Source organism: Canis lupus, chromosome 2 (genome assembly GCF_003254725.2).
Source record: "Canis lupus dingo isolate Sandy chromosome 2, ASM325472v2, whole genome shotgun sequence".
NCBI classification, from domain to species: domain Eukaryota; kingdom Metazoa; phylum Chordata; class Mammalia; order Carnivora; family Canidae; genus Canis; species Canis lupus.
The window spans coordinates 16,781,738-16,799,915 of NC_064244.1; the positions used below are offsets into that span (position 1 = coordinate 16,781,738).

At 37.1% G+C, this 18,178-nt stretch overlaps 1 protein-coding gene across 2 annotated transcripts in view; it reads right to left on the bottom strand.

Annotated features, from left to right (window-relative positions):
* The window catches only part of LOC112674605 (ankyrin repeat domain-containing protein 26), a 140,713-nt gene that overhangs the window by 94,783 nt on the left and 27,752 nt on the right, over nt 1-18,178 (bottom strand). Inside the window, exons 2-6 of one of the 2 annotated variants that reach the window (XM_025470969.3) lie at nt 15,272-15,386; nt 14,942-15,115; nt 7,983-8,089; nt 4,421-4,491; nt 1,753-1,786 (exon numbers count right to left, since the gene is read on the bottom strand). In XM_025470969.3, the coding sequence (XP_025326754.1) occupies nt 1,753-1,786; nt 4,421-4,491; nt 7,983-8,089; nt 14,942-15,115; nt 15,272-15,386 (501 nt within the window). Of the gene's footprint in view, nt 1-1,752; nt 1,787-4,420; nt 4,492-7,982; nt 8,090-8,910; nt 9,103-14,941; nt 15,116-15,271; nt 15,387-18,178 lie in introns of both variants that reach the window. The other variant, XM_035713398.2, reaches the window with a different exon arrangement.

The following is an 18,178-nucleotide window of genomic DNA, read 5'->3' on the forward strand; positions in this document are numbered from 1 at the left end:
AAAAGAGGTGGAGCGATGACAAGACCACTATCTTGGGCCATTCATCTATATACTTCAGAATCTCCCTTTCCCCTATTATTTGAGAGGATCTAAGCCACCTTCTGTAAGTTGGGGTAGAAGTCGGTGATATCCCATTCCTATTTGCTGTAAACACTCTTGCCAGTGGCTCAAATGATTTTAATGTTTCTCAACAGAAACCCTGAAGTATGCTAGTTCCTTCAATTAAACCAACAAATAAAAAAGCTGCTCAGGACTCTCTGGAACCCTCTATTTTAATATACCTTTCTAAACAACACCCAATATCTTGTGTCTTTCGTTCTTGTAATTCATCTGTATCTATCTTGTCATAAACCCCAATATTCTGACATCTTTTCTAACACTCTTATTCCTATTCAACCAGTGTGGTTCTTCTTGAAACGTGCCCTCCCCTGCTAATTCCCAGTAGACCCACTCCCTATCTTTCTATGGTTAAAACATTCACCTACAAGATGAGAAAAAGAGGGGGAAAAATCTAAACTTAAACCTCATTTCTGTCACGGTATCAAATCCAAGCAAGTCACTTTAATCCCTTTTGAGTTTCAAATTCTCCACTTCAACAACCACTTGGTAAGGATGTTAAACACGGGTTACTGTGCCAGGGGGTATTTTGATTAACGCATCTCTAAATTCTTTAAAACAAAAAAAAAACAAAAAACAAAAAAAACAAAAAAACAAAAAACAAAAAAAAAATAAATAAATAAATTATTTAAAACCCTGAAATTCTATCTGCTTTTCTTTTTGTCTGTAGAAAAATGCAGAATACTTAGCTGGCAGAAATGGAAAAAAGTAATGGAATAAAATAAACACCAAGAAAATTGGAGAAGAAAATTAACAAAAAAATCAAGTAAAGCCTATAGAAAAGTCATGGAGAAAAAGAAAAAATTCTACAAAAAAAAAAAAAAAAAAAAGAAAGAAAGAAAGAAAGAAAGAAAGAAAGAAAGAAAGAAAAAGCTTCACAGAATTTATCAAATGTGCCAGCCTAAAGGGGGAAATTAGACTGAGAAGTCAGTAAATAGACAATTGCTTAGAAACATCTGTTAAATAGATGATACATTTAATTAATGTAACATGGTCTATACCTAGATTACGTATCCTTCACTCTCAGAAAAATCATTCATCTCAAGGGGAGCAGACGGCACTAAATCTAAGAACTCGCCACACTAGGGCTTGCTTATGTAAAAGGGCTTGCTTACTGTGGCCATAGGTAACTGAGATCCACTCCAAAATCTTTGACAGTAAAAACAAGAAACTAGTTACCACTGCAATAATTACCTCTAGTTATTACTAGTTGTGTCCAATATATTAGGAAAATGCTTGGACTAGCCTGGTTCTTAGGAAAACTCTAAATCAGAGTTAACACATAGTGAAATTCGACTTTCTGAGTTGATCTAAGATCTGTATCCTAATTCCAGTGCTGCTGAGGACAAAGGAATGGATGTGGGAGCCACACAGGCTAACAGTCAAATCATGGGTCTGCTACTCATTAACTATGGAATCCTGGGTCAATTAATCCACCTCCCTGAACCACAGCTGACTAGTTAATAAAAAGTAGGCTATAACAGCACAGCTACTTGGTGAAACTATTGCAATGACTATATAACACATATTAAGCACATAATATAGTGTCTAGCCCAGAAGAGAACACTCAACAAATGCTTTTCTCTGCACTCCCTTAGTTAACACATAATTTTTAAAAATCCATAAAAATCCTACCTGCTTAAAGAGTCTTCTTCAGAATTCTTATCCACTAGTAAAGAAAGCAGCAAAAAACATTTTAAATCAACAGTAGAAAAATACAGAATATTAAAAGTGTAAGACCGATGATGACTTGTTGAAAAGTATTCCTTTGGACCATACCTGGAAACCACACCACAGTGGATATTAATTGTACTATTGGTAGGCAGTTAATGCATTAAGAAATCTCATTTTCTCCTCTATATTTACCAAATTCAAGAAAAGAATTCTAGTTATCAGAATGTGATACCTACAAGTGAATGTTTCTAATGACCATTATTGTAACCAAACCCCATGAGACTGACAGGAAATGGTATCATTAGCAGAGTCATTATCATAAAGTGACAATGGCAAACTTAAACAGTATGAGTTTTCTGGACTTCCACTACTAGGAGCAGTTAAAACAGACTATACATATTTGGCTGGAACACAGCGGAACTTCTCCAGCTTTTCAGTAGAGACTGTTAAGTTCAGGATGAAACACCTCATCACAAAGTTCAGCTCAGCTGAGGCCATGCTCCTGGGGTCCTGGGTGGAGACCCTCAGGGAGTCTGCTTTTCTCTCTCCCTCTGCCCTCCCACCTCACTTCTGCTGTCTGTCTATCTCTCTCTCAAATAAATAAATAAACTATTTTTAAAATATTTTCTTGGGGATCCCTGGGTGGCTCAGCGGTTCAGCACCTGCCTTCCGCCTAGGGCGTGATCCTATAGTCCCGGGATTGAGTCCCACATCAGTCTCCCTGCATGGAGCCTGCTTCTCCCTCTGCCTGTGTCTCTACCTCTCTCTCTCTGTGTCCCTCATGAATAAATAAATAAAATCTAAAAACAAAAAACAAAAAACAAAAAACAAAAAACAAAAAAAAAAAAAAAAAGGAAAGGAAAGGAGAGAAAAAATACTGCCAACCGAAAGCTGAAAAGGATACAACTGGAATACTGATGACATCACTGAACCATCAAAACAATTCTGGTCCCTATTGTTTTAGTGCCTATTTGGTTTTTTTAAAAAGATTTATTTATTTATTTTAGTGATAGCATGCATGCAAGTGAGGGTATAAGAGTGGAGGGGAGGGGCAAAGAAAGAGAATCTTCAAGCCAACTCCCCAGTGAGCACAGAATCCAATGCCCAACACAATGTGTGTCTTCATCTCATGAGATCATACCTGACCCACCAAGGGTTGATGCCTAACTGACTAAGCCACCCAGGTATCGCCATTATAGTCACTATTAGAAGTCACCTGCTAGGGGATCCCTGGGTGGCTCAGCAGTTTAGCACCTGCCTTCGGCCTAGGGCATGATCCTATAATCCTGGGATTGAGTCCCACATCAGGGTCCCTGCGGGAGCCTGCTTCTCCCTCTGCCTGTGTCTCTACCTCTTTCTCTCTCTCCCTCATGAATAAATAAATAAAAATCTTACAAAAAAAAACCAACAACAACACAAAGATAGCTCTATTCTATTATGAGCACCTTTAAAGACCAAAACTCTATTTCATCTTTGTTTCCTATAACACGCAAAACCAAAGCCAACCTACAGAATTTCTGTGATAGAGATCCACTAACTTAAAGGTTTCTTCCCACATTTCAAACCATACAATGTACTAGGCCCCACATCTAGGAAGCAATGTTAACATCTTTGTTACTGGGAACCATTTTTGTGCTTTGATTATAATTTGTTGAGCCCAAGTTGCCCTATTTGAATATTTATGATGATAATCTTTTAACTAATGGCAGTAGAGTATCTTATTCCTACAAATTATGGTATTATTCAACAAACAGGAGAAAACATTGTCTTTATTAAGTCAACAATTCACATTTTGACTTAAGAGAAATGAAGTTACTAATAGTGAGATTGTGTTGATATAACATGTAAAATAATGTACTCTTCTCACTTCTCAACAGGCTTCCGTACTATAGTTACATTTTAAAAAAACAACCTCATTGGTACTGCTGCACACTAAGTTTTGCAGTTCTTATTGTTTGCCATTTCTATAAAGTACCAGCAGGGTATTGCAGAGTTCCAGTTTTAAGGATAGTTCCTTTTTAATGAGACAAATCACTATGTAATAATATTTGCGAAGTGAAATCTACTTGTAAAAATTAAAAGATCCATTTTTATAAGAAGTATAATTTTTTATAATGTTTATAGAGGAAACATAAAACATACTAACTTAAAAATCTTTTTTTCCTTATTTACACAAAGATACTATGTGGGATTTTAGGTATCAAAACTAATAATAAGGGACCTGGGTGGGTCAGTGGTTGAGCAACTGCCTTTGGCTCAAGTTGTGATCCAAGGTTCTGGGATTGAGTACCACATCGGGCTTCTGCACGGAGCCTGCTTCTCCCTCTGCCTATGTCTCTGCCTCTTTTTGTGTGTCTCTTATGCATAAATCAATAAAATCTTTAAAAAAACTAAAATAACGAATTTTTTTCAGACAATATTGCCTCATATCTTATATTTCCTACAATTAACTTCTTAAATAATTCTGAATCCTAGACTATTAAGAAAGAAATTAAGAAAAAAATACCCATGCAATTTACACATTGGATTTCTTTTCTTTTTTTCATTGCTCTTTCATTATCAAAACTTCCTTACTCTGACTTCATCTATGTTAGGACCACCATATGTAATTCACTCTAAAAAGTCATACCTAGATTGTGACTTTGTGAAGAATTTTCAGGTTTCATTTCTTCTTTATGTTCAGAAATTAGTTGGTGACTGCTACATATAACAAAGAGTGATAAACAATGTTACTCTTTTAATACTGATATGAAAGACATTTACCAAATGTACCAAATTCTTGAGTATTTCAAACAATATCAGAGTTAACATCAAAACTTAAATTACCCAATAGATACTTAAAATTTATAAGTTCTAAAAACTTTTATTAAGTATGTAATTATAATTAAAGGAGAATCAAAAGTAAGATCAACTAGTCATGAATTGAGGGCATTATAGCTCAGTAAACTAAGAGCTTGCCATAATGGAAAGTGTCTCAAACCCTGAAGTCCTAGCTCTATAACCAACAGCTATTTGTTCTTGGACCAGGCACTTCTCTTCCAGTCAAAGTCTTCCTCTAAAATAGGAATCTTATTGTCTTAGTTTACAAGGTTGTTAGAGGAGGATTTAATGAGATATTATACCCAAAACATGGCCTCTCAGGAAAGGTGATGCCCACTACTCTGGGAAGGGCAATATGAGACCTTCCATGACCTAATAAGAAAAGGCACTCCACAGGATTTAAAGCAGGCTTGGGGTATAGATCTAGGAACAAGGGGGAAAGCAAAGTCCAGTCTCTTCCTGTAGCATTATTTGAATGTCTTTAACAGCTTAGAATGGTCACAACTAAAATCTGCTAGCAGAAAAGACGAACAAAATCCTCAAAGGATAATTCATCATGAAGGTCTGGGCTAACATATGGTTTCCACATAAGGTTTTTGAGTGTGAAGGAAAGGGTGTATGGGGCTAAAGCCAGGAGTCCCAGCTGCCAGAACAGCACGCCGGTGCTTTGGAATAGCAGCTGAGCACATAATCATATGTAATAAACTAAAAAAGGTTGTAAGTTTGAAGTCTAAGTGTGGATCACCATGAGGACTGAGGAATGAAGATCAGCAAGGGCATCCTGGGAGTAAAAGTCAATCATGATCAGAGTGCAGAACCAGTTTCAATAGTGATGCTGCAGGAACAGAATCAAAGGAAACCACAGAATGATGAGCATGTCCTTTTTTCCATCCAAATGGCTTATGAAGGAGGAATGTCTCTCTGGTATTAGGGAAGCCCTTATGTTCTTGGAAAATTCAAGGGGGGAAGTATAGGCCATAACCCTCAAGGAAAAGTATAGAGTTTTCTACTGAACTGAACATCTTAAGACACAGGTAACTAGTTAGAAAAAACAGATAATGAGGTGCCTGGGTGGCTCAGTACATTAAGCATCTGCCTTTGGCTCAGGTCATGGTCTCAGGATCTAGCCCTGTGTCAGGCTCCCAGCTCAGCAGTGTTGGCTTCTCCCTCTCTCTCCGCTGCACCTCCTCACTTGTGCTCTCTCTCAAATAAATAAATAAAATCTTTTTTAAAAGCACCCAGATGTAACATTATGTGTACCCCACGCAGAAGGGTTATAGTTGGAATGAAACAGATACAGTGAGGATCCCTAAGGATAAAGGTCTCAAGAGTCCTGACATAAAGAATCCTGCACCCATTGCTACTCCTAACTAGTCTAGCCTTTTGCTTTGTTTCTGGGTGATGATAGGCTCTAACTCACTGCCATCCCCAAACTACCTGAATCAAATTATAACTTCTCAGCTGTTACATAGAAAGTAACAGTATTTTACCATATTTTAAACCCTGGTATAGTAATAACTAGCATTTTTAAGTCATTTTCACTTTATTTTAAAATTTTATTTACTGAATCATGACAGACTTACAGAGAGAGAGGAGGCAGAGACATCGGCAGAGGGAGAACCAGGCTCCTTGCAGGGAGCCAGATGTGGGACTCAATCCTCAGACCCCGGGATCACGCCCCGAGTCCAAGTCAGATGCTCAACAGCTGAGCCACGCAGGTAGCACAGTAATGACTAGCATTTAATGAAAACACTTATATATTAAAACTATTAATAATAGCATATTCTTCTGCAGTCCATCCATATACATCTTAAGGAAACCTTTCTAAAGAGAAGCCTGAGTATATTTCATGGTTCATCTTTTACATCATATTTTATAGCAAGCTTGAGGACCGTTCTAAAATAACAGAAAGATAACTTCATCCTTAAGAACTCAGAGTATTTAAGCACCTAATTTGATATATTTTATCAGGGTAACATCTCACTTGTTGCTACAGAATTGACCACTAACATGTTCAAGTGTTCATCTTTGAAAATTACCCCCATGGCTAAAATGAAGGAACAATAAAGAAGCCTATTGTTCCACATGAGTATTATATTAGAAGTTGCTAATTTAAAATCCTTTGATGAACAAGAAACTATGCTGAGATCACTTGTCTCAATAGGTGAGGGTTTTTAAAAAGAATTCTCCATTTTGCAACACCTAGGTGGCTCAAAGGTTGAGCGTCTCTGCCTTTGGCTCAGGGCCTGAGTCCCACATCGAGCTCCCTGCATGGAGCCTGCTTCTCCCTCTCTGCCTGTGTCTCTAGCTCTCTCTGTGTGTCTCTCATGAATAAATAAATAAAGTCATTTTAAAAATATTCCCCATTTCTTCCTTAAACTGATACAGTGTACCTCCAAGCCACCTGGAGGCCAGGTCAGTGTAAAAGCTATTTACAGGTTTAAAACAATAATATTAATACTACTACTAATAAAACAGACATAGTTGCAGTTAATGATGCTAAGTTAAGCATGTAGTAGGCACTAAATTAAATGCTATATATATAAAATATTATTTATACACAACCAGCCTTGAAGAATATATTATTATCCTCTTCTTCATATCTGGAAATGAATGCATCTGGTGATGGTAAATAATGTTTCCAAGGTCACATATCCAGCAAGGAGGCAAGCTAGGAATTAAACCTAGTCTTCTGTGAATCTAAAGCCCATCTCTTTTCTCTTTATCACCCAACTATGATTTCTCCTCATTAAAGTAAAAGTCTATTCAAATAAAGTTCTCTTTCATCCTTCTACTGATACCAATTAAAAATGAAAATAATAAAACATACAGGACATGAAAAATAAAAACTGATGAACCCATAGTAGCTGGTAATGGTAATTAACCACTTCAGGATCATCTAACAACATCAGTATTCTTCCACAAAAAGTAATAATGCAAAGAGTCATCCAAGAAACAAAACAACTCCTATTAATGCTTAATATGCATCTTTTAAGGAAAAGTACGAAGTAGAAACTTAAAAAATATTAATAAAAGGGTTAAGAGGTCCAAAATTGTGTTATAAAATAACTAAAAGTTGGGAGTCTACACTATAAAACTAATATTAATATGAAACCCTTTTAGCTAATATAAAATCATAGGGCAAAAAAACTACTGCAAATGACATCGATCAATTTTACAAAGGATTCTGAACTCTGCTATACACTGTTCTTCACGTTGGCCTGTCAGAATAATTGCTTTCTACCTAACTGATCTCATGCCGACATTTTTACCACATAATTATAAATTAATCCTCTTGCTACCAAGCTAACCTTTCCAACTTGAGAAATTGTTAAGGTTTAAAGAAAAAAACATAACAAAAAATACTGTACCTTTTAACCTTATCAACTGCAAGTATATTTGCTCCTTTTCCTACTAAAAATTTCACCATTTGCTCTTTGTTTTCATTTACAGCAACTAAAAGTGGTGTCAGGTCATCCTGTAAAAGTGCAAAAACAACTTATAATTTACAAAATTACATATTTGCATACTGAATTGTAAAACTTCTAAATGATCCTCTAAACTTAAACATATAGAAAGAAATAAAAATAGCCCCTTCCTTCTCATCCCTCTGTGATTTTGCTAGCTTCTCCTTCTTTTTAGAACACTCCTTTCTCAGGGAGCCTGGGTGGCTCAGTTGGTCAAGTGTCTGCCTTCAGCTCATGAGCTCAGGTCATGATCCCAGGGTCTCAGGATGGAGCCCCACCTTGGACTCCCTCTGCAGCAAGGAGCCAGCTTCTCCCTCTCCCTCTGTCCCTCCCCTCCACTTGTGCTCTCTCTTCTGCTCGCTCGTTTTCTCTCAAAAAAATAAAAATTTTAAAAAGTAAAATTAAAAAAATAAAATAGACCTCTACCTCTTCAACAGATGAACGGCAGTCATTCTACAAACTCACTTCAAACGTTGCCTGGTTCCAAGAATCTTTGCTTCTATCACAATATAGATCATGGTATACTCTAGTTATTTTATTTCACCCCATTTAACCAAGAGCTTCTCAAAGGAAGGGGTTATTTTTTTTTTTATCTCTGTATCCCCAATCTCTAAAACATAGTAGTAAATACTTAAAGTATTTTATTGATTTTAATGAATATCTCTGGAGTTGTGTTTCTTATATTCCAAAGAATATATACTTGCAAGAAGGTACATACTGTGCCCCAAAAGAAAGATTCAGTGATCATTTGTGTTTGAGAAATATTACAAAACTGCACTATATATCTAGCAGAAAAGAAGTCCTAAATTTGCTTATCCCCATTTGACAATACCTTTTTGTAGCAAACCTTAATATTTGAGAAATAAGAGTTCCCAGGGGTATAGTTTTAAGAACTTTCCAATAAAAGTGAAGGTTTTCTCCAGGTTGTACAAACTTGCTTGATTCTGTTCTATCAGTGGTATGGGGAGCTCAGATGTCAACATAAATCACTTCTGCTCCAAATAAGTCACTAAGGAGATGGACTCTGAATGAAAAGAGAGAGGTTTCAGGGCACCTGGTTGGCGCAGCTAATTGAGGGACTCTTGGTTTTGTTTCAGGTGGTGATCTCAGGATCGTGGGATCAAACCCTGCATTGGGTTCTGGGCTCCCCTGGGTGCTCAGCACCAGGTTTGTTTAAGATACTCTCTCCCTCTGCCCCTCCTCCACCCCCACAAGACTGTGCATGTGTGCGCTCTCTCTCTGAAATACATAAATCTTTGTAAAAATTAAAAATAAAAATAAATAAAAATAAAAGAAACAAGATTCAAATGAACTTTGATTGCTTAATACTAAATAATCCTTGGTTAAGGAAGGCACATGATGAGATGAGCACTGGGTTTTATACTTTATGTTGGCAAATTGAAATTATTTATTTTTTTAAAGATTTATTTATTTATTTATGATAGACATAGAGAGAGTGACAGAGAGACGCAGAGACACAGGAGGAGGGAGAAGCAGGCTCCTTGCTGGGAGCCGGACGTGGGACTTGATCCAGGGACTCCACGATCGCGCCCTGGGCCAAAGGCAGGCACTAAACTGCTGAGCCATCCAGGGATCCCCTGGCAAATTGAATTTAAATAAAATTTTAAAAATAAATCAATAGATCCATAAATAAGTAGTCCCTGAAATTTCTATTATAAAATGATTAATTTTTATCTTAGCTGTTATAAAGCTCAATATGAGATTTTAAAATTTTACCTTTTTAATTTAAATTCAGTTAATAACATATAGTGTATTATTAGTTTCAGAGGTAGAGGTCAGTGATTCATCAGTCTTATGTAACACCCAGTGCTCCTTCCATCATGTGTCCTCCGAATGTCCATCACCCGGTTAACCCATTTTCCCACCCTACTCCCTCCAGTGACCCTCAGTTTGGTTCCTATAATTAAGAGTCTCTTATGCTTTGTCCCTCACTCCATCTTTTTTATTTTTTCATCTCTTCCTCTATGATCCTGTTTTGTTTCTTAAATTCCACATGTGAATGAGATTATATAATTGTCTTTCTATGACTGACTTAGGATATTACGCTAAGGAAAATAAGTCGATATGAGATTTTATTCTCAATTATAATAATTCTGGGACGCTAATGCATATCTACTTCTAAAAAAAACCTGTTTGTATTCTAGTTTCCACTATGATTGCTATTTATAATTATTTTATATTATAGGCAAAATGTAAATCAGAAATAAAAATATAATGGCTTATCAATAAAAATTCCTTTTTTTTAATCAATAAAAATTCTAATACTGGATGAGCACTGGGTGTTTATATACTGGCAAATTGAATTTAAATAAAATATTTTAATAAAGCAAAAAATTCTAATACTGATTTATACAGATTATTTTTAGCATAATCAAAGCTACTAAATTATTTGCATTTTGGGGGAATAATACCAAGGAGGAAGATAATACTATCTGCAATATGCATAATCTAGCCAACTAGAACCAGGATTAACCACAAATGGCTTGCAGATATTCCAAAAGGAATATAAAAAACAACTTATAAAGTCTAATTTGGAAAATTCATTCCTGAGGGACCTGGGTGGCTCAGTGGTCGAATATCATGATCCTGGGGTCTTGGGATCAAGTCCTGCATCAGGGTCCCCACAGAGAGCCTGCTTCCCCTCCCTGTCTAGGTCTCTGCCTCTCTCTGTGTCGCTCATGAATAAATAAATAAAGTATTGAAATAAAAAAGAAAAAGAAAAAGAAAATTCTATTTCTAAGAAATTAACATAAATACATAATATATATTATAAATTAATATGGATTATCCTGAAAATCTTGAAATCTTTATCAACATATACCATAAACAAACACTTGTAAAACAATCAATGTGATTCATCATATCAGCAAGAGAAAAACCAAGAACATATGATCCTCTCATTAGATGCAGAGAAAGCATTTGACAAAATACAGCATCCATTCCTGATCAAAACTCTTCAGAGTGTAGGGATAGAGGGAATATTCCTCAACATCTTAAAAGCCATCTACGAAAAGCCCACAGCAAATATCATTCTCAATGGGGAAGCACTGGAAGCCTTTCCCCTAAGATCAGGAACAAGACAGGGATGTCCACTCTCACCACTGCTATTCAACATAGTACTGGAAGTCCTAGCCTCAGCAATCAGACAACAAAAAGACATTAAAGGCATTCAAATTGGCAAAGAAGAAGTCAAACTCTCCCTCTTCGCCGATGACATGATACTCTACATAGAAAACCCAAAAGCCTCCACCCCAAGACTGCTAGAACTCATACAGCAATTTGGTAGCATGGCAGGATACAAAATCAATGCCCAGAAATCAATGGCATTCCTATACACGAACAATGAGACTGAAGAAAGAGAAATTAAGGAGTCAATCCCATTTACAATTGCACCCAAAAGCATAAGGTACCTAGGAATAAACCTAACCAAAGAGGTAAAGGATCTATACCCTAAACACTATAGAACACTTCTGAAAGAAATTGAGGAAGACACAAAGAGATGGAAAAATATTCCATGCTCATGGATTGCAAGAATGAATATTGTGAAAATGTCAATGTTACCCAGGGCAATTTACACGTTTAATGAAATCCCTATCAAAATACTTTCTTCAGAGAGTTAGAACAAATTATTTTAAGATTTGTGTGGAATCATAAAAGACCCCGAATAGCCAGGGGAATTTTAAAAAAGAAAACCATATCTGGGGGCATCACAATGCCAGAGTTCAGGTTGTGCTACAAAGCTGTGGTCATCAAGACAGTGTGGTACTGGCACAAAAACAGACACATAGATCAATGGAACAGAATAGAGAACCCAGAAGTAGACCCTGAACTTTATGGTCAGCTAATATTTGATAAAGGAGGAAAGACTATCCATTGGAAGACAGTCTCTTCAATAAATGGTGCTGGGAAAATTGCACATCCACATGCAGAAGAATGAAACTAGACCACTCTCTTTCACCATTCACAAAGATAAACTCAAAATGGATGAAAGATCTAAATGTGAGACAAGATTCCATCAAAATCCTAGAGGAGAACACAGGCAACACCCTTTTTGAACTTGGCCACAGTAACTTCTTGCAAGATACATCCATGAAGACAAGAGAAACAAAAGCAAAAATGAACTATTGGGACTTCATCAAGATAAGAAGCTTTTGCACAGCAAGGATACAGTCAACAAAACTAAAAGACAACCTACAGAATGGGAGAAGATATTGGCAAATGACGTATCAGATAAAGGGCTAGTTTCCAAGATCTATAAAGAACTTATTAAGCTCAACACCAAAGAAACAAACAATCCAATCATGAAATGGGCAAAAGACATAAACAGAAATCTCACAGAGGAAGACATACACATGGCCAACATGCACATGAGAAAATGCTCTGCATCACTTGCCATCAGGGAAATACAAATCAAAACCACAATGAGATACCACCTCACACCAGTGAGAATGGGGAAAAGTAACAAGGCAGGAAACCAGAAATGTTGGAGAGGATGTGGAGAAAAGGGAACCCTCTTACACTGTTGGTGGGAATGTGAACTGGTGCAGCCACTCTGGAAAACTGTGTGGAGGTTCCTCAAAGAGTTAAAAATAGACCTGCCCTACGACCCAGCAATTGCACTGCTGGGGATTTACCCCAAAGATACAGATGCAACAAAACGCCGGGACACCTGCACCCCGATGTTTATAGCAACAATGTCCACAATAGCCAAACTGTGGAAGGAGCCTCGGCGTCCATCGAAAGATGAATGGATAAAGAAGACGTGGTTTATGTATCCAATGGAATATTACTCAGCCATTAGAAACGACAAATACCCACCATTTGCTTCCAGGTGGATGGAACTGGAGGGTATTATGCTGAATGAAGTAAGTCAATCAGAGGAGGACAAACATTGTATGTTCTCATTCATTTGGGGAATATAAATAATAGTGAAAGGGAATATAAGGGAAAGGAGAAGAAATGTGTGGGAAATATCAGAAAGGGAGACAGAACATAAAGACTCCTAACTCTGGGACACGAACTAGGGGTGGTGGAAGGGGAGGAGGGCGGGGGGTGGGGGTGAATGGGTGACAGGCACCGAGGGGGGCACTTGACAGGATGAGCACTACAGAACGGGATGAGAACTACAGAAGTGTTCTGTAGTTTTTAGGGTATAGATCCTTTACCTCTTTGGTTAGGTTTATTCCTATGTATCTTAAAAGCCATCTACGAAAAGCCCACAGCAAATATCATTCTCAATGGGGAAGCACTGGAAGCCTTTCCCCTAAGATCAGGAACAAGACAGGGATGTCCACTCTCACCACTGCTATTCAACATAGTACTAGAAGTCCTAGCCTCAGCAATCAGGCAACAAAAAGAAATAAAAGGCATTCAAATTGGCAAAGAAGTCAAACTCTCCCTCTTCACTGATGACATGATACTCTACATAGAAAACCCAGAAGACTCCACCCCAAGATTGCTAGAACTCACACAGCAATTTGGCAGTGTGGCAGGATACAAAATCAATGCACAGAAGTCAGTGGCATTTCTTACACACTAACAATGAGACTGAAGAAAGAGAAATTAAGGAGTCAGTCCCATTTACAATTGCACCCAAAAGTATATGATTCTTGGTCTTGATTCAGGTGATGATCTGAGTCATAAGATCCAGCCCTGAGTCAGGCTCAGTGCAGAGTCTACTTCAGATTCTCCCTCACCACCTCCTGCTTGCATATCCCCACTCACTCCCTCTAAAACAAATAAAATCTTTAAAAAGAAAAAAAAAGGAAGGATGAGGATCATTGTGAGCCTGGGTGGCTCAGAGGGTTAAGCATCTACCTTTGGCTTAGGTCATGATCCTAATCCTGGGATCAAGCCCGGTGCTTCAGGCTACCTGCTCAGTGGGAAGGCCTCTTCTTCCCTCCATCTGCCTTTCCTCCTTACTCATGTTTGCTCTCTCTCATGCTCTCTTTCTCTCAAATAAATAAAATATTTAAAAATAAAAAGTATCATTATTTAAAGTGAAACCCTAGACAGTTATTTCCAAATATTATCATTCAGTAAATGCTTGAGCTTCCAAATATGAGAAATTGACCCTATCTATGGCACACAACAGTGTTTCCGCAAGGGCAGCCACTGAAGGCAATGCACGTCAATGAAAACACAGGGAGACTAGCAAGTGTGGTCATCACCAGCTCCCCATGGCCACCTACCACCCAACTGAGGAACTACATAGGCTGAGCAGGAGCTACTCTCTGGAATGGGAGGCCTCACCGTGGTACATGGCTGGCAGAGTGGCTACCAGCACAAGCAGATACCACCTGTAGGATGTCATGACCTGATTCCCTTGCTCTCATCTTCTGAACCTTAGGGCCTAGAGTGCCCACGGCCTATTACAACCTGCTGCTTTCTCCTCGCATTTACACTCACCCAAGCTACTCCTCTGGGTCACGGTCTCCTACTCATCCCCAGAAGCACCCATTTCCTAAGCCTCTGCACAGTACTCAGCCTCCATCATCACCTCACTCCCCTCTAGGCCTTCAATCCTGGGCTCTGAGGGCACCATCTACTCCCAGGCCCTAACGGGAAGATTTCCTTCCTGGGGTAGAAGGGGGGCTGGGAGATGGAACTTTGCCTTTTACATATGCATCACTTTTTTCTAGGCCTCCCTGCCTTGGTTTTGGAGTTGTTTCCATGATGACAGGACCTGATGTATTAAATTCAGCATCTGTGTGTACATATATATATGTGTATGTGTGTGTGTATGTTTGTGTGTGTGTGTGTATATAAAATAAAATCTTTTACAGCTAAATATATAATATATTCATAGTGTCAAATACTTTGTAAATAAAGTTGATCTGTACCTTGTTTTTTGCCTCTATATCTGCATTCTGTAAAAGCAGCTTCTCTGCTATTGATACATTGTCACCAAAGGCTGCAAAATGGAGAGCGGTGTTACCCTTGTTGTCCTTAAGATTTGGATCAGCACCGTGTTCCAGCAGAATAGTTGCACATGCCTCTTCTTGGCATTGTACAGCCTGTCAGTATTACACCAAGAAACAGAATATAATTTGGGGGAATTTAAATTAAACATGCCACAGGTTTACCAACAACTTATGTTTAAATGCAACAAATGTTCATTCCAAGTAATTAAATCTAATCTATCTCAGGCAGACTTAGCTGTGACCACATACCTTCATTAGAGCTGTCCTACTTTCATCATCACGGAGGTTGAGCTGGCATTTCCTCTCTACCAGGATAGTCACCACATCAACATGGCCATTGGCACAGGCCAAGTGGAGAGCAGTCCTGTGAAAGTGAAAGGGCTTGTCAGGAAATTACAGTGTACTATTTCAAAACATGCAATTAATTAATGTAATTGTAAATGTTAAATAGCATGTTTTTCTTATGACTTCAAAACAAAGATTTAGTTTTCTTTTGAAGAAAGTACAATATTTATTAGTGATTATTCACCACTCTATTAAAAGAGCAGCCTATCTGATTAGGAAGAGCATGACCTCAGGAGGCAGCTCAACCTGGGTTTGATTCCTACTTGAACTCTGTCACTTAATAGTTATCACTTAGCTTTTTCACAATTTCCTCATCCACAAAATGGGCATAGAAATACTTATGTTGAGTCTCCTGTTTGGCTCACTATGAAGAGCATGTGACTCAATCTCAGGGGCCAGGGGTTCGAGCCCCATGTTGGTTATAGACATTATTAAACAATAATAATAAATAAAATAAAGCATAGTTATCTCACAAGACCTCATCATGATCCTTAAATGGGGAACTATGCACAGCGTTTAGAATACTTCCTAGGAGAAATATTATAACTACTACTACAACTTACAAAGACAACATTCAATTAGGTAAAGTGATCCAATTATGCCTTCTTTGCAGCTGTGTTTTAAGGATGAGCAAGAATACTATATTTCAATGATTCCAAGATGCTCATTTTGTCACCTTTTAATATCTCTGACATTGCAATGCAATTTATAATTCAAAATGTCTTACAACTATAAATGGCAGTATTTTAAAAAATTTCTCCTTGGTACATAATGTAGTGGGGCATCATACAATCTATGGTGCCTTAAATGAAATAATGGCATATACAACAGGTCTATTGCACTTCTAGTCATATGGTCAGCATTTTATTTTTCAAGAACTAAAAAAAGTTCTAGTTCTTGAAAGCTTAATGGGAAAAGAGGACTAAAATAACAAAAGAATTTTTTTTTTTTTTAAGAATTTTTTTAAAGTAATTCTTATTTTGATTTTCAAAGAACTTTAAGCCAAAAGAAACTGAGGATTCATGACCAGGGACAGCTCATTTTATTAAACATTTAAATTAATGGAAAATATTTAGATTTATAGAAATCAAGTATTTCCAATTATAAATATTCATATTTAATACTATTATAAATTTCAAAAAGGCAGGTAAAGGTTATCTTCTACAATTTCCTATCTTCAGAAATGTTTTCATTTGACAGGAAGTTCCAAGGAAAAACTTCAGTTGAGATTAAGTCCTAATACTTCAATTTTAAATTTCTTATCTTAGGGGCACCTGGGTGCCTCAGCTGGTTTAATGTCTAACTTTTGGTTTTGGCTCAGGATGATCTCAAGGTTATAAGATGGAGCCCCACATTAGGCTCCGTGCTCAGTGTGGAGTTTGCTTGAGATCCTCTCTCTTCTCTGTCCCTCCACTCTCCCACGACCCTCTCTCTCTTTTTAAAATAAATAAATCTTTAAACGTTACAAAATAAAGTAAAATTTCTCTTAGCAGTGCCTGGCTGTCTCAGTCAGTAGAGCATGTGTCCTTAATTTCTCTATACAAAGATTACTTAAAAATAAAAGTTTTTAAAAAATAAAAAAAAAATTTCTCATCTTGCTCATACTGGGCAACATGAAGTCTTTTTAAGAATGAAAAGATCTGAGTAGATTATGTCTGCTACATAACCTGTGTTTAGGTTCTGTTTGATAAATAGATGGACTAAAAGGGTAGATACAAACATTTGGGGAGTTCAATATTTTTAAAAGATTTATCTATTTGAGAAAGAGAGAATGCATGAGTGGGGTGAAGGGCAGAGGTAGAGGGAGACAATCTCAAGCAGTCTCCCACTGAACATGGAGCCCAACAGGGGATTCAACCCCACAAACCTGAGATCATGACCAGAGTCAAAATCAAGAGTCTGATTGATGTTCAACTGATTGAGCCAACCAGGCACTAGGAGAGTTCAATATTTTTAAAGAAAACTTTTAAAAGTAAAGTAATATTTTGAAATAGGAATAATCATTTATATTTGCTATTTTTTATTTTTTCAGAAGACGGATACTACTAAAATTCTATAAGCTTTTGCAATATCATTTATATTTACTAGTTTTTATTTGCATAAGGATTTAACTAAAATAAAATTATCATTTACTTATTACATGTTATAAAGCTGCACATAACAAAAACCATGTGGATATATTTAATGTATGCATAATAAAATCTACAGGTACAGATAAAAACATTCCCCTTACTCCCGAAGAGGCTAAAAGTTGTCAGAAAATACCATTCCCCCACCTCTCAAATAATTTTAACTAGAAAGAGGGACACCTGAGTGGCTCAGTTAGGCATCTGCCATTGGTTCAAGTCATGGCTTAAGTTAAGGCAACTTAACTTTAAACAGTAGTATAAGTACCATCATTCTTTATCTTCACAAAGCTTGTAGATGGAAAATGGGACTTTATTCCTTTTTTTTTTTTTTTTTTTTTTTTTAGATTTTATTTATTTATTTGAGAAAGAGAGAGAGAGCGAGAGCACACCAGCAGAGGGGAGAGGCCGAGGGAAAAGCAGACACCCACTGGGCAGGAAGCCTGACCCAGGGCTAAATTCCAGGACCCAGAAATCATGACCTGATAAGAAGTCAAAGAAAAAAAAAAAAAAAAAAAAGAAAAAAAAAGAAAAAAGAAAAAAAAAAGAAAAAAAAAAAAAAAGAAAAAAAAAAAAAAAAAAGAAGTCAAAAGAAGCCAACTGACTGAGCCATCCAGGGGCCCCTATTTCATTCCTTTAATATTCCCTGTAAAATGAATATATATAAATATATATGTATTTTAAT